Raw genomic sequence first — 15,778 nt, 5'->3', positions numbered from 1 at the left:
GACTGGGGTGATGTCTAGGGGCAAAAGCAGTGTGGATGTGGAGGCAAGCTAAGCAGGAAAAACTGGGGGTACAAGCTAAGGCATGGACTAGGGTGATGCCTAGGGGCAAAAGCAGTGTGGATGTGGAGGCAAGCTAAGCAGGAAAAACTGGGGGTACAAGCTAAGGCATGGACTAGGGTGATGTCTAGGGGCAAAAGCAGTGTGGATGTGGAGGCAAGCTAAGCAGGAAAAACTGGGGGTACAAGCTAAGGCATGGACTGGGGTGATGTCTAGGGGCAAAAGCAGTGTGGATGTGGAGGCAAGCTAAGCAGGAAAAACTGGGGGTACAAGCTAAGGCATGGACTGGGGTGATGTCTAGGGGCAAAAGCAGTGTGGATGTGGAGGCAAGCAAAGCAGGGAAAATGGTGGCTAGAGGCAAAGGGATGTCCATAGGCAGCAAGGGCAAAGATGCAAAACTCTCCCCTGTTTCAAGAATTTTCCTGACTTGTCTCCCCACAAAACATTCCTGGGAGGAGGGCTGAAACACCACCCTCCTCCTCCTCCGCTGTTAGATTGACCCCAGCTACGAGCTGAAAACGCTGCAACACTGGTGTGGGGAGACGTCAGCAGGCTGGGCTGAAGCTCATCAGCTTGGGAGACGGACAGCACACTGCCTCTGAGGTCAGGGATGCCATCCTGGATGAGATGGCAATTTGTTTATCCCCGCTGCCCCTGGGGCCAGGCTTTTTTGTCTTGTTGGAGGGCTCTGGAGCTTGCCAGCCTCCAACACGTTCCATGCCTGGCCCACGTGTTCAATGTAGTGGTGCAATGATTTTTAAAAACATACCCCAAATTAGCTGAGCTAAGGGTGAAAGTGCGGCACTTGGACACCCACTTTCCCAAGTCTACAGTACCTGGAGCTAGCCGCAATACACTCCAGCAAGGCCTACATCTGCCTGAAGCACCTACTGTTGTGCGAGGTCACCACACGCTCTAACCCTAGATACCGTATGTTCAGCAGGGTGTGTGAGCAGCAGAGACCTTTGATGGAGTACCAGCTACAAAACCCAAGGGTTCCTCAGAGTCAGCTCCCTCACTTTCTGCACCATGAGTTTCCATGGGTGGCAGACTTATGGCTAGAGGCACAGGCATGGATAGGGGTGATGTGTAGGGGCAAAAGCAGTGTGGATGTGGAGGCAAGCTAAGCAGCAAAAACTGGGGGTACAAGCAGCCGGTGGCATCATCACTGACAAGCACAGCTGTCTGTCAGCTGATAGGCTGACTTTCACCAAAATGAACAGACAATGGATAGACTCATCATATACATGTCAGTTACATGACAAATTTAGTGCAATTTGCAAGTCCAAGATGGTTTGGAGATCTGCGGAGAGGAATCTCACCACCTCTTGCGGGTGCCATCATTTGGAAGGCAAGCCCTGGGCTCAGTGGGTGAGAGCAAGCGCAGGATAATCGTCGTTTGGCCTGGCGGCCACTGCCTCTCCCACTGTTGACAGGGCTGGCGCTGCAGTCCAGACCAGCAGCCAGGACACCTCCACATCTGCCTCTGACACTTTGGGGAGGTCACCCTTATCCTCACCTTTTCCTGCCATTTCTCCTTTTGCCCGCGCCATCATGCGCCTCTTCCCAGCAACTCCCCATCTCCCAAGCCTTTCATTTCATGCTAAAGTACAGCGCAACCCACCCACATGCCCAAGGCTTCAACGGCCTCATCTCAAGAAATCTGGCCCAGGAGATGTTGGAATCCCGGCTGGGGGACACTCTGCCCTTTTTGGGCAGAGTGTCTACTGCGCCACCGCACTGTGCCGTCCACACCAGCACTTTCCCCCAAACATGAGGCGGTCCCTAAATTCAGCGCTTAGCCCTAAAGTTCCACGTGACCAGTTACGAATGGACAAGTGCATGCGGACAGGGACGCTACCTTTCAATTTGGGCACAGTGGTTGAATGTAGTTGAGGCGTGGACCGGGTCGCAAAATGTGGTGACCTGACTTGTCTCCCCACACAACATTCCTGGGAGGAGGGCTGAAACACCACCCTCCTCCGCTGTTAAATTGACCCCAGCTACGAGCTGGAAATGCTGCAACACTGGTGTGGGGAGACGTCAGCGGGCCGTGCTGAAGCTCATCAGCTTGGGGGCCACACAGCACACTGCCTACAAAGTGAGTCATGCCATCCTCGATGAGACGGCAATGTGGTTTTTGCCACTGCACCTGGGCCCAGGCATGTTGTCATGTGTGATAATGGCCGTAACCTGGGATTGGCTCTGTAGCTTGGCAGCCTGCAACATATTCCATGCCTGGGCCACGTTTTTAACTCATTGCTGCTAATCTTTTGAAAAAGGTACCCCAATGTTCCTGAGCTACTGGTGAAAGTGTGGCGCTTGTGCGGATAGTTTTTAAAGTCTATAGTTGCCGCTGCTAGCCTCTATGCACTCCTACAACGCTTGTACCTGCTGGAACAACGGCTGTTGTGCGACGTCTCCACACTGCTGGCACTAAACATATCATGTGTTGAGCAGAGTGTGTGAGCAGCACAGACCTTTGACGTAGTTTCAACTCCAAAACCCTCGGGTTCGTCAAAGTCAACTCCCTCAGTTGCTCAACCATGAGTGGCCATGGGTGGCAGACTTATGTGAAATCCCATCCCATCCATTGCACTGGACACGAAACATTAGCATGCGCTCAGCACAACTTCGGATATGGCAGCTGCGTTAAGCAGGGTGCGGGGTACAACACAGACCAGGCCCGAGCACCAGGAACAGGTGTTAGAAATACTGCAGCATCCGCCATTTCCTTCCAATTTTGGGGTTTTGGACCCGCCACCGACTTGTCTGGACCTAAGTGGGGATCATGAGACACAGTTGCCATCAGGGCAAGCTGTGGTCATGTGCGGTTTGCAGTAAGGGGCCAGTGCGCAATTGGAAGAGGAGTTGGTGGATGACAAGGCCACCGACCCCACATGGACAGGGGTGATGTCTAGGGGCTAAAGCAGTGTAGATGTAGAGGGAAGCTAAATCAACAAAAAACCTGGGTAGAAGCAAAGGCATAAACTAGGGTGATGTTTAGGGGCTAAAGCAGTGTAGATGTGGAGGGAAGCTAATTCAACAAAAAAAACAGGGTAGAAGCAAAGGCATAAACTGGGGTGATGTTTAGGGGCTAAAGCAGTGTAGATGTGGAGGGAAGCTAATTCAACAACAAAAAAAAGGGTAGAAACAAAGGCATAAACTGGGGTGATGTTTAGGGGTGAAAGCAGTGTAGATGTGGAGGGAAGCTAAGCAGCAAAAACAGTGGGTAGAAGCAAAGGCATGCAAAACTCTACCCTGTTGGAAGACTTATTCCTAGGTCTGGAACACGTTAATGGCCCCCCTGGACAAATTACTGCCACTCAGGGGCCTAGTGTCACCAGGAGGGACAAGTATAGGCGCATGTTGTGGGAATACCTGGCCGACACCAGCTCTGTCCTCTCCGATCCCTCTGTGCTCTACAGCCTACACTTATTTTCTCATCTTTTTTTCTGCACTGCACATCTCTTGCCTGCTTCCTTTGGGATCTTACAAGTGGTGGTCCACTTCCAAAGATGGTAATTTCACTAGACAGTGTAACGGGAGTAGCTGAGGGATCGCTGTCTTAACCACTTTTTGGCACAAAATTAACTTCCAAAGCCAAATATGGTGCAAGTATATGATGCAAGGACACCTACACACCTATCTCTGACACATTGGGGAGTTCACCCTCATGCGTCCTTTTGGCCTGCACCATCATGCGCCTCTTCCCAGCCACTCCACATTTCCCAAGCTTTTCATTGCAGGCAGAAGTACAACACAACCCACCCCCATGCCCAAGCCTTTAACAGCCTCATCAATAAACTGCTGGCCCTGGAGATGTTGGTGTTTGTTTATGCTTCTGGAGACCCAGGCCTTCCGTCAGCAGATGGCAGCTGGGGCACCTCCCTATGCTGGGCCTAGCCGTTACTACTTCTCTTGGTGTGCTGTCCCTGCCTTGCGCCTGCATGTGTCCCATAACATCAGTCGGGCCCAGAGCTCTGCGCTTTGCTGCAAGGTCCACTTGACCACCGACACATGGACAAGCGCCTGTGGTCAGGGATGCTGCAGTGCTTATCTTTAATGACAGGCAGGGTGAATGTGGTGGAGTCTGTTCCCCGGGTGCAAACTGGGGTGGCCTATCTCCTCTCCCAGGCCAAAATTCATGGCAGGAGTAGACTGAAACCCTACGATGCTGCAACCTACACCCCAGCTACTAGCGGAAAACACTGTAACACTGGCATGGGGAGATGTCAGCAGGCCGTGCTGAAACTGATCAGCGTGGGGGACAGACAGCACAGTGCCTCCGAGGTCAGGGATGCCATCCTGGCTGAGATTGCATTTTTTTTCCCTGCTACACCTGGGGCCTGGAATTTTTGCACCTGTGATAATGGCTGGAACCTGGTAGCAGATCTGGAGCTTGCCAGACTCAAACACGGTCCACGCATGGCCCACGTTTTCCAACTTGTTGGTGCCATGTTTCTTTGAAACCTACACCATTGTGCCTGATATACAGGTCAAAGTGGGGCCATTTTCGTAAGTGAGAACTATCCTCTGCTAGGCAGAAAACATTCAGAGCACACTCCTCTCATCTTCGCACCGTTGGCTGGCGGAGGAAGACGAGGGGGTTGGAGTGGCATCTGATGTCCCTGTCCCACACGAGGCTAGAGGGTGCACTTCAGTGCATCCCATTGCTTCACCACAAATGGTGTGAAGGGGAGTGGAAAATGGAGGAAATGGAGAGTGACCCTTACAGTTGGGGCCAGCAAAGGCATGCCAAGTAACACACTGGCACACATGGCTGACTTCATCTTGGGTTGCTTTTCAACACATATTTCACATCATGAAGAACAAATAATACTGGATTTTTACAAGCCTCGAACCCCGGTCTAGGTCTAATGTCTGTTCCTTTCTTATATTAGGGGAGAGGGAAAAAAAAATTACTTCAGTGATACGTTTAGCGTACATAGACTGACTATTAATGTGTATCCCACTTAGTGTTGTTAGGGTTACACACCGTCACAACCTGGCTAAAGCTTCTATAGCTGTTAATAAAGTCAACATAACTTTACGGTATCCAAAAAGACAGCTGGTACCGACAGAGAGCAAGACAAATGTCAACCAAAGCTGTGAGCTCTGAACACCCACAGTGACTTTGGCGTCATCATCATTATAAGGGAGCGGGTGGTAATAAATAACTTGGCAGTGCCTAAAACCCAAAAAGCTTATACAACTATATTTACATTAAGATACACAAATGACACTTTTCAGTAGCATGTCATGAGACAAGCTGATAAGCTCTTCCTTTGTGCAGTGCTATTTGAAAGTTAAACGCTGCCTTTATTTTAATTCTGGAGAAGGTGCAGACATTAGATTTAGAACATGTTGTCTTCATTGTCCAAATCCTCTATATAGGTAACGTGTTTTTCGGGCCGAGCTGTCTGGGAACGAGCTGGTGCAGCACTGACAACCTGGGTGAATATGGCAAGAGCCTGAGATGTAGGGTGAATGAATCCCCAAATTATTTGTGGAATTCCCAGTGAGACAATGGCACTATCTACCAGTAGCAAAAATTGTGGGTGCACGTAACCCCAATATATTCTTTGAATTCCCAGTGAGACAATGGCACTGTATAGCAGTAGCAAAACTTGTGGGTGCACGTAACCCCAATATATTCTTTGAATTCCCAGTGAGACAATGGCACTATATACCAGTAGCAAAAATTGTGGGTGCACGTAACCCCCATATATTCTTTGAATTCCCAGTCAGACAATGGCACTATATACCAGTAGCAAAAATTGTGGGTGCACATAACCCCAATATATTCTTTGAATTCCCAGTGAGACAATGGCACTATATACCAGTAGCAAAAATTGTGGGTGCACGTAACCCCAATATATTCTTTGAATTCCCAGTCAGACAATGGCACTATATACCAGTAGCAAGAAATGAGGGTATTTGTAACCCCAATATATTCTTTGAATTCCCAGTCAGACAAATGGCACTATATACCAGTAGCAAAAATTGTGGGTGCACGTAACCCCAATATATTCTTTGAATTACCAGTCAGAAACTGGCACTATATGGCAGTAGCAAGAAATGAGGGTATTTGTAACCCCAATATATTCTTTGAATTCCCAGTCAGACAATGGCACTATATACCAGTAGCAAAAATTGTGGGTGCACATAACCCCCATATATTCTTTGAATTCCCAGTCAGACAATGGCACTATATACCAGTAGCAAAAATTGTGGGTGCACGTAACCCCCATATATTCTTTGAATTACCAGTCAGAAACTGGCACTATATAGCAGTAGCAAAAATTGTGGGTGCATATAACCCCAATATATTCTTTGAATTCCCAGTGAGACAATGGCACTATATACCAGTAGCAAAAATTGTGGGTGCACGTAACCCCAATATATTCTTTGAATTCCCAGTCAGACAATGGCACTATATACCAGTAGCAAGAAATGAGGGTATTTGTAACCCCAATATATTCTTTGAATTCCCAGTCAGACAATGGCACTATATACCAGTAGCAAAAATTGTGGGTGCACGTAACCCCAATATATTCTTTGAATTACCAGTCAGAAACTGGCACTATATGGCAGTAGCAAGAAATGAGGGTATTTGTAACCCCAATATATTCTTTGAATTCCCAGTCAGACAATGGCACTATATACCAGTAGCAAAAATTGTGGGTGCACATAACCCCAATATATTCTTTGAATTCCCAGTGAGACAATGGCACTGTATAGCAGTAGCAAAAATTGTGGGTGCACGTAACCCCCATATATTCTTTGAATTCCCAGTCAGACAATGGCACTATATACCAGTAGCAAAAATTGTGGGTGCACGTAACCCCAATATATTCTTTGAATTCCCAGTGAGACAATGGCACTGTATAGCAGTAGCAAAAATTGTGGGTGCACGTAACCCCCATATATTCTTTGAATTCCCAGTCAGACAATGGCACTATATACCAGTAGCAAAAATTGTGGGTGCACATAACCCCAATATATTCTTTGAATTCCCAGTGAGACAATGGCACTATATACCAGTAGCAGAAATTGTGGGTGCACGTAACCCCAATGTATTCTTTGAATTCCCAGTCAGACAATGGCACTATATACCAGTAGCAAGAAATGAGGGTATTTGTAACCCCAATATATTCTTTGAATTCCCAGTCAGACAATGGTACTATATACCAGTAGCAAAAATTGTGGGTGCACATAACCCCAATATATTCTTTGAATTCCCAGTGAGACAATGGCACTATATACCAGTAGCAAAGATTGTGGGTGCACATAACCCCAATATATTCTTTGACTTCCCAGTGAGACAATGGCACTGTATAGCAGTAGCAAAAATTGTGGGTGCACGTAACCCCCATATATTCTTTGAATTCCCAGTGAGACAATGGCACTGTATAGCAGTAGCAAAAATTGTGGGTGCACGTAACCCCCATATATTCTTTGAATTCCCAGTCAGACAATGGCACTATATACCAGTAGCAAAAATTGTGGGTGCACGTAACCCCAATATATTCTTTGAATTACCAGTCAGACACTGGCACTATATAGCAGTAGCAAAAATTGTGGGTGCACATAACCCCAATATATTCTTTGAATTCCCAGTGAGAAAATGGCACTATATACCAGTAGCAAAAATTGTGGGTGCACGTAACCCCCATATATACTTTGAATTCCCAGTCAGACAATGGCACTATATACCAGTAGCAAAAATTGTGGGTGCACGTAACCCCAATATATTCTTTGAATTCCCAGTGAGACAATGGCACTGTATATCAGTAGCAAAAATTGTGGGTGCACGTAACCCCCATATATTCTTTGAATTCCCAGTCAGAAACTGGCACTATATACCAGTAGCAAAAATTGTGGGTGCACATAACCCCAATATATTCTTTGAATTCCCAGTGAGACAATGGCACTGTATAGCAGTAGCAAAAATTGTGGGTGCACGTAACCCCCATATATTCTTTGAATTCCCAGTGAGACAATGGCACTATATACCAGTAGCAAAAATTGTGGGTGTATATTGCCCCAATTCTATTGCTAGGGGACTTGCAGGGTATTTCTGAGGTGAAGGTGGGGGGGCACACCATTGGAACGGGGATTTGGGGTGTATATATGGGGTATACGGGAATACACTGTCAGTGTGTTCCATTCAGGATCCTGGGAAAGCTGGGTTGCGGCGATTGAGCCCGTCAGTGCCACGTTACACTGACAAGCTTCTCCCTGGAATTGAAGTTATATGTAACCACCATATATTCTTTGAATTCCCAGTGAGACAATGGCACTATATAGCAGTAGCAAAAATTGTGGGTGCACGTAACCCCCATATATTCTTTGAATTCCCAGTCAGAAACTGGCACTATATACCAGTAGCAAAAATTGTGGGTGCACATAACCCCAATATATTCTTTGAATTCCCAGTGAGACAATGGCACTGTATAGCAGTAGCAAAAATTGTGGGTGCACGTAACCCCCATATATTCTTTGAATTCCCAGTGAGACAATGGCACTATATACCAGTAGCAAAAATTGTGGGTGCACGTAACCCCAATATATTCTTTGAATTACCAGTCAGAAACTGGCACTATATGGCAGTAGCAAGAAATGAGGGTATTTGTAACCCCAATATATTCTTTGAATTCCCAGTCAGACAATGGCACTATATACCAGTAGCAAAAATTGTGGGTGCACATAACCCCAATATATTCTTTGAATTCCCAGTGAGACAATGGCACTGTATAGCAGTAGCAAAAATTGTGGGTGCACGTAACCCCCATATATTCTTTGAATTCCCAGTGAGACAATGGCACTATATACCAGTAGCAAAAATTGTGGGTGCACGTAACCCCAATATATTCTTTGAATTCCCAGTGAGACAATGGCACTATATACCAGTAGCAAAAATTGTGGGTGTATATAGCCCCAATTCTATTGCTAGGGGACTTGCAGGGTATTTCTGAGGTGAAGGTGGGGGGGCACACCGTTGGAACGGGGATTTGGGGTGTATATATGGGGTATACGGGAATACACTGTCAGTGTGTTCCATTCAGGATCCTGGGAAAGCTGGGTTGCAGCGATTGAGCCCGTCAGTGCCACGTTACACTGACAAGCTTCTCCCTGGAATTGAAGTTATATGTAAGCCCAATATATTCTTTGAATTCCCAGTGAGACAATGGCACTATATACCAGTAGCAAAAATAGTGGGTGTATATAGCCCCAATTCTATTGCTAGGGGACTTGCAGGGTATTTCTGGGGTGAAGGTGGGGGGACACACCGTTGGAACGGGTATCGGGGGTATATATCGGGTATACGGGAATACACTGTCAGTGTATTCCATTCAGGATCCGCGGAAAGCTGGGTTGCGGCGATTGAGCCCGTCAGTGCCACGTTACACTGACAAGCTTCTCCCTGGAATTTAGCTCTTACAAGAGCTGTTGTGGTTGTCTTCTCCTTCCTATCCTAGCCTGTCCCTGCCTACCCAGAATCTAACCCCTAGCTAACTGGACGGAAACCTCCGTCCCCGGTGAATTGCAAGCTCAGAATGACGCGAACCTGGGCGGCGCTGTTCTTTTAAATTAGAGGTCACATGTTTTCGGCAGCCAATGGGTTTTGCCTACTTTTTTCAACGTCACCGGTGTCGTAGTTCCTGTCCCACCTACCCTGCGCTGTTATTGGAGCAAAAAAGGCGCCAGGGAAGGTGGGAGGGGAATCGAGTAATGGCGCACTTTACCACGCGGTGTTCGATTCGATTCGAACATGCCGAACAGCCTAATATCCGATCGAACATGAGTTCGATAGAACACTGTTCGTTCATCTCTACCAATGAGATTTCTTGTCTTAGTGATGTAAGTAACTGGAGTTTGAGTCTGGAACTAAAGGGCTAGTTCACACGGTGGAATTTGCATTTCGTGTTGCTATCCGTGACGGGGTTTCAATGCAGTGCATCGGCATTCCGGCGCAGCATTCCGCTTCGGATTAGGCCCAAATGAATGGGCCTAGTCGGGAGTGAGTTTCATGCCGCGGAAGCCGCGACTGAGTCAGTTAGGTCACCTTTCTTCTTTTTCTGCTAACTGTAAGGGCTAGTTCACACGTGAGTATAAGGGGAGGTTTTTGACAGCGGAATTCGCGTCCAAAACCTCCCCTTATAATGGTGGTCTATGGAGACCGCCGGGCTTCTGTTCTCCGCTAGCGGCGAGCTGCTGCTAGCGGAGAAAAGAAAGGACATGTCCTTTCTTCAGGCGGAAGCCGCGCTGTCTCAGTCGCGCGGCTTCCGCCCCCCGCAGCTCCCTCCTATGTCGGCTCATTCATTTGAGCCGACAGCAGAGGGTTAAGCCGCGACAGCGATGGTCGCGGCGGGCGGGTTTTGACAAGAGAGAGACGTGGCTCGCCGCGTCTCTCTCTGTGTCAAAACCCGCGCGGGCAGTTCACGTGTGAACTAGCCCTAAAAAACCACTAGCGGAAAAAAGAAGCAAGCGGCTCCCATTGAAGTTAATGGGAGCCATTTTTGGTAGTGGATTTTGAGGCGAATTCCAAAAACTCCGTGTGAACTCAGCCTAAGAGTTACTGAAGGTCCTCTGTAGGAATTCACTCCCATAATACAGTCCTGGTGTTCCCTGAACTTGGTGCCAGAAAACAGTGTGGTGTGCTAGTTTGGAGGAGGAAAACCACATCAGAGTGCCAAGCCTGAACCTACAGTGCCACAGAGATAAGTGGAAGGCAAATTTGAAGTGACCCCACAGTGTCTGGTGAGAAACCCAAAACTTTAAATGGTCTACTTGTCCTTTGCGAATTAAGGACATTTTATTTTACTTTTGATTATACTGCTGAAGTAAGCCGTTTTAAGTTGCTGTTTGTGACTGGACTGGACTCTTACATTTGCCAATGTGTCCCAGTGTTTGGCGACAAATGAATGGGTTTGAAAAATGACTGCAGGTTTCCGTCTCCTGTCTTGTTTTGTGCAGGAAACGGAAACCTGCAGAACAGAGTCCCAGGCACAGATGTGAACGAGCCCTTAACCCCTTCCCGACATGCGCCGTAATAGTACGGCGCGTGTCGGGTCTGTAACTATGGCGACCGCCCGGGAGCCGGGCGGCCGTCATAGCCGCCGGGTGTCTACTGCTTCAAGCAGTAGACAACCGGCTCTCATGCCTCCGATCGGTCCCCGGACCGATCGGAGGCATTAACCCCTCCAGCGCTGCTGTCAAAGGCGCCGGAGGCGCCATCTTCCCGGCGGCGCATGGGCGCCGCCATTTTGGCAGGGATCGCCGGCTCCTGGAGCATGCTCCAGGGCCGACCCCCCGTTGCCATGACAGCCGGGAGCCTTGTTAAAGGCTCCCAGCCGGTCTGCAAATTCTCTCTTTTGCAGGCTGGTGTATACAGCCTGCAAAAGAGATGATGCTTTTTTGCAATGCATTGCAATGCATTAGCATTGTAATGCATTGCATTAGTGATCAGACCCCCTGGGGTTCAACACCCCTAGGGGGTCTAATAAATGCAAAAAAAAAAAAGTAAAAAAAAATATAAAAAAATATAAAAAGTATTAAAAGTTCAAATCACCCCCCTTTCCCTAGAACAGATATAAAAGTAGTTAAAAACTGAGAAACATATACATGTTAGGTATCCCCGCGTCCGAAATCGCCCGCTCTACAAATCTATACAAATATTTTTCCTGTTCGGTAAACGCCGTAGCGGGAAAAATGGTCAAAAGTGCCAAACCGCCGTTTTTTCACTGTTTTAATTCTGCTAAAAATTTGAATAAAAAGTGATCAAAGCAATAACATTTCCCAAAAATGGTAGAACTAAAAAGTACACCCGGCCCCGCAAAAAAAGACGCCCTATGCATCCCCATACACCTATGTATAAAAAAGTTACGGCCGTCGGAATATGGCGACTTTTAGAAAAAAAAATTTTTAACACCGTTTTGGAATTTTTTTTAGGGGTCAAAATGTAAATAAAACCATATAAATTTGGTATCCCTGGAACCGTACCGAAACACAGAATACAGGGGACATGTCATTTTGGCTGCACAGTGAACGCCGTAAAACCAAAGCCCGTAAGAAAGTCGCAGAAATGTATTTTTTCTTCAAATCCACCCCATTCTGAATTTTTTTCCTGCTTCCCAGTACATTATATAGAATAATTAATGGTGGCATCATGAAGAAAAAATTGTCCCGCAAAAATTAAGACCTCATATGACTCTGGGAGCGGAGAAATAAAAAAGTTATGGGGTTTAGAAGGAGGGGAGTCAAAAACGAAAAATGAAAATCAAAAAATGCCATCGGCGGGAAGGGGTTAATAAGTGGAGGAGAACAGCAGCTGATTTCCTTGATGATATTACACAGTTTCTTACTTTCAAATACTATTCATTTATGGAAAGTTGTTTATAACTGGAGGTATGCTTTCAGTTGTATTTATTGTTGTTTGGTGTGGTCTATATTAGTGATCTAGAACTATACAATGTAAATTATATAAAAAAAATATGCATATAAGAACAAGGATTTAATTTATTGTCTAATTGCTTGATTTATATAAGGTATGCTATATGTGACTGCCAGGGATATGAAAGTTAACTTAGAAGCTAAGTTTTACTTAAAATTATTTATTAGAAAAACATAATATTTTTAACATTTGTCATATCATTATAAAAACATTTTGGTTTGCATTTCTTTTTAGGATTCAGAAATATTAGTTCCAATGATGCGCCAAAATGCAAAATTTAATTTGGGTATAATAGAGGAGATTGAGGCCCAAATTATTGAACTACCATATGAGACTGAGGATCTTTGTATGTGTATCATTCTTCCCAATGAAGTTGATGGCCTGCAAAAGGTGAGAGGGTTTATTTTAAAAAAACAAAAAAACAAAAAACACACTGGAATTGATGGTCTATCCTTGAGATAGGATATCAATTTTAGATTGATAGGGGACCTACTTTTGGGACCTACACAGATGTGCTCTTTTTATGTTACCACACCTCTCAGCATTGTTAAAATGCCAGGAACTGCAGGGCTCATTTGCAGTTTTTTTTCCAAGTGGCAGTTATGAGTACTGCAGTCATGTCCCATTCAAGTGTATGGACAGCGCCACAGTACTTATTAACCACCGCTATGAAAGAGAAAGCCAATGAGCCCTGCCAACCCTGTAAAGCTGCAGTCATGTAAAAATTGTTGATATACAGGGGACACTCCACTGCTCTAAGACAAAAATAGTTGGTAACGCTTTTAAAGTTTGCTATACCTGTACATTTGGGCACTGTATAGGATATACCTCCTCCAGATCATATTAGCACATCAATCCTGCAGATAGTAAGCCTCTGAAGTTTACCGAATTGCGCACACAGCTCTGTATTACATACTTTAGATGCTGCATTTCTGGAATTGTCACTAAGACCACAATGTGATGTACAGTAAATGCGACCGTTCTCACACATATTGTATACTGTCAGTGGAAACTACTTTACTGTAGTGTATCAAAAAACAAAAGAAAAAAAGTATCAGGGCACTCACCACCAGCGTCTTAAAACCAGGATATCTTTATTTCATCACCTTTAAAATATTGCACATAATAGGAGGATGGTAGCGTGGAGCAGAACAGCAACAACCATTTCGTGTGCTAAACACACTTCTAGCTTGCTACTTTACTGTATTGTACCTGATGATAGGATGGAATTTTAACCCATTCATTTCTATATTCCACCAGAAAAAAAAAATTGTCTTAACCCTCTCTCCATACATTGTATTATTATATTCGTTTTCATGCTTTATCTTTTAATACTATTGCAACATTAATTTTATTTACATTTTGTCTTAGATGGAAAAACAAATCACAGCTGAATCTGTATTGAAGTGGACAGACCCGGGATTCTTGACATCAACAAGATTAGAATTACAACTACCACGTTTCCAGATAGAGATGAACTACGATTTGAGTCAAAACTTAATGAACATGGGAATGGTGGATGCCTTCAGCCAACAGAAGGCAAATTTGTCTGGTATATCAGAGATAGGCCTGTATTTGTCCAAAGTGGTTCATAAATGCTTTATTGAGATTAATGAAGAAGGTACAGAAGCTGCTGCTGGAACTGCTGCAGTCATAATCCCAAAGTCTCTCAACATATTTAAAGTTGACCATCCATTTGTGTGCTTCATCAAGCATAAAGACACAATTCTTTTTCACACTATGGTTTATTCTCCATAGATATATATATATGCATGCACAGATTTACACAATAAATATGGTAGGCCTACGTCTAAATCACTGGTAGGACACCTGCATTAAATTGATTGTAAAGAAAATCATGATTTCTTCCAGAGACAGCACCACTCCTGGGCCCTGGTAACTCCATGTATTGCAGCTCAGCTTTATTGAAGTTAATAGGTCTGAGCTGCAACCCTACTCACAAAAAACTGTGGTTAGGTAAGGTGCTGTTTTTGGAAAACAAAAAAATATATATATAAATAAAAAAAAAAAAATCATGTTTGTCTAATCCTGCACAAAATGTAATCTTTCTGTTAATTGTACTTATCATATGTTAATAAAAAATTTTGCTGCAAATTTAACATAAATAATGTGTTAACCGTTTATTAAATTACCTTCAGATATTATTGCAGATATTCTTTCATTTCGGGAGGAATTTAGGGAGCAAGTTGAAGGCAAGGACCTCCAGGGTAGTATTCTCAGAAATACTGCCTGTTCCACAAGCCACACAGGAAAGGCAACAGGAGATTAGGGAGGTAAACAAGTGGCTCAAGAGTTGGTGTAGGAAGGAGGGGTTTGGGTTCCTGGAGAACTGGGCCGACTTTGCTGTTGGCTACAGGTTCTATGCTAGGGATCTCAATGGGGAGGGTGCAGCTGTGCTGGGAGAGAAGATGGCTAGACGGTTGGAGGAGTGTTTAGACTAGGTACTGGGGGGGAGGGTAACAGATGTAGAGGGCAAGTTAGTGTAGAAATGGAAAGAGGGCTAGATACTGTAATTGGGGGTGGAACGGGAGGGTGGGGTTAGAACAATCAGTAGGCAGTGAAACAGTAGGGAAGATAAATCTATGAAATGTATGTATACGAATGCCCGAAGCCTCACTAACAAGATGGAGGAACTAGAAGTGATGATGTTGGAAGAAAATTATGACATGGTGGGGGTAAGTGAGACATGGCTGGACTCTAGCTATGACTGGGCTGTAAATATACAAGGGTACAGCATGTTTAGAAAGGAGCGTACAAATAAGAAAGGGGGAGGGGTTTGCTTATACGTAAAATCAGGCCTTAAGCCAGTCCTGCGTAAAGGACATCTGGGAGGAAAATGATTATGTGGAGTCCTTATGGGTGGAAATTACGGGAGGAACAAAAAATAATAAAATACTGATAGGTGTTTGTTATAAATCTCCAAATATAACGGAAGAAGCTGAAAATATACTAGTAAAACAAATAGATGAGGCCGCAAAGCATAACAATCATTATTATGGGGGATTTCAACTACCCAGATATCAACTGGGAGGCAGAAACCTGCAGATCCAACAAAGGGAACAGGTTCTTGCCAGTAATAAAAGACAATTACCTAACTAGTGCAGGACCCAACAAGAGGCGAGGCACTTTTAGACCTAATTTTAACAAATAAACCTGACACACTGTCAAAAGTGGAGGATGGGGGACATCTGGGTAATAGTGACCATAACATAATAAGTTTTCTTGTACACATTAAGAAGA

The 15,778-nt window shown here is 45.1% G+C and overlaps 1 protein-coding gene across 1 annotated transcript in view; it reads left to right on the top strand.

Annotated features, from left to right (window-relative positions):
• The window catches only part of LOC142200524 (serpin B4-like), a 33,049-nt gene extending 18,774 nt beyond the window's left edge, over positions 1-14,275 (top strand). The window contains exons 6-7 of the mRNA XM_075270951.1: positions 12,752-12,907; positions 13,889-14,275. Coding sequence (XP_075127052.1) covers positions 12,752-12,907; positions 13,889-14,275 — 543 coding nt within the window. The remainder of the gene's footprint in view (positions 1-12,751; positions 12,908-13,888) is intronic.
• The last annotated feature ends 1,503 nt before the right edge of the window (positions 14,276-15,778 follow it).

The sequence above is a fragment of the Leptodactylus fuscus genome, chromosome 4 (genome assembly GCF_031893055.1).
Source record: "Leptodactylus fuscus isolate aLepFus1 chromosome 4, aLepFus1.hap2, whole genome shotgun sequence".
NCBI classification, from domain to species: domain Eukaryota; kingdom Metazoa; phylum Chordata; class Amphibia; order Anura; family Leptodactylidae; genus Leptodactylus; species Leptodactylus fuscus.
The sequence above is the reverse complement of the archived record's forward strand: the minus strand, read 5'-3'. Positions and strand labels throughout refer to the sequence as shown.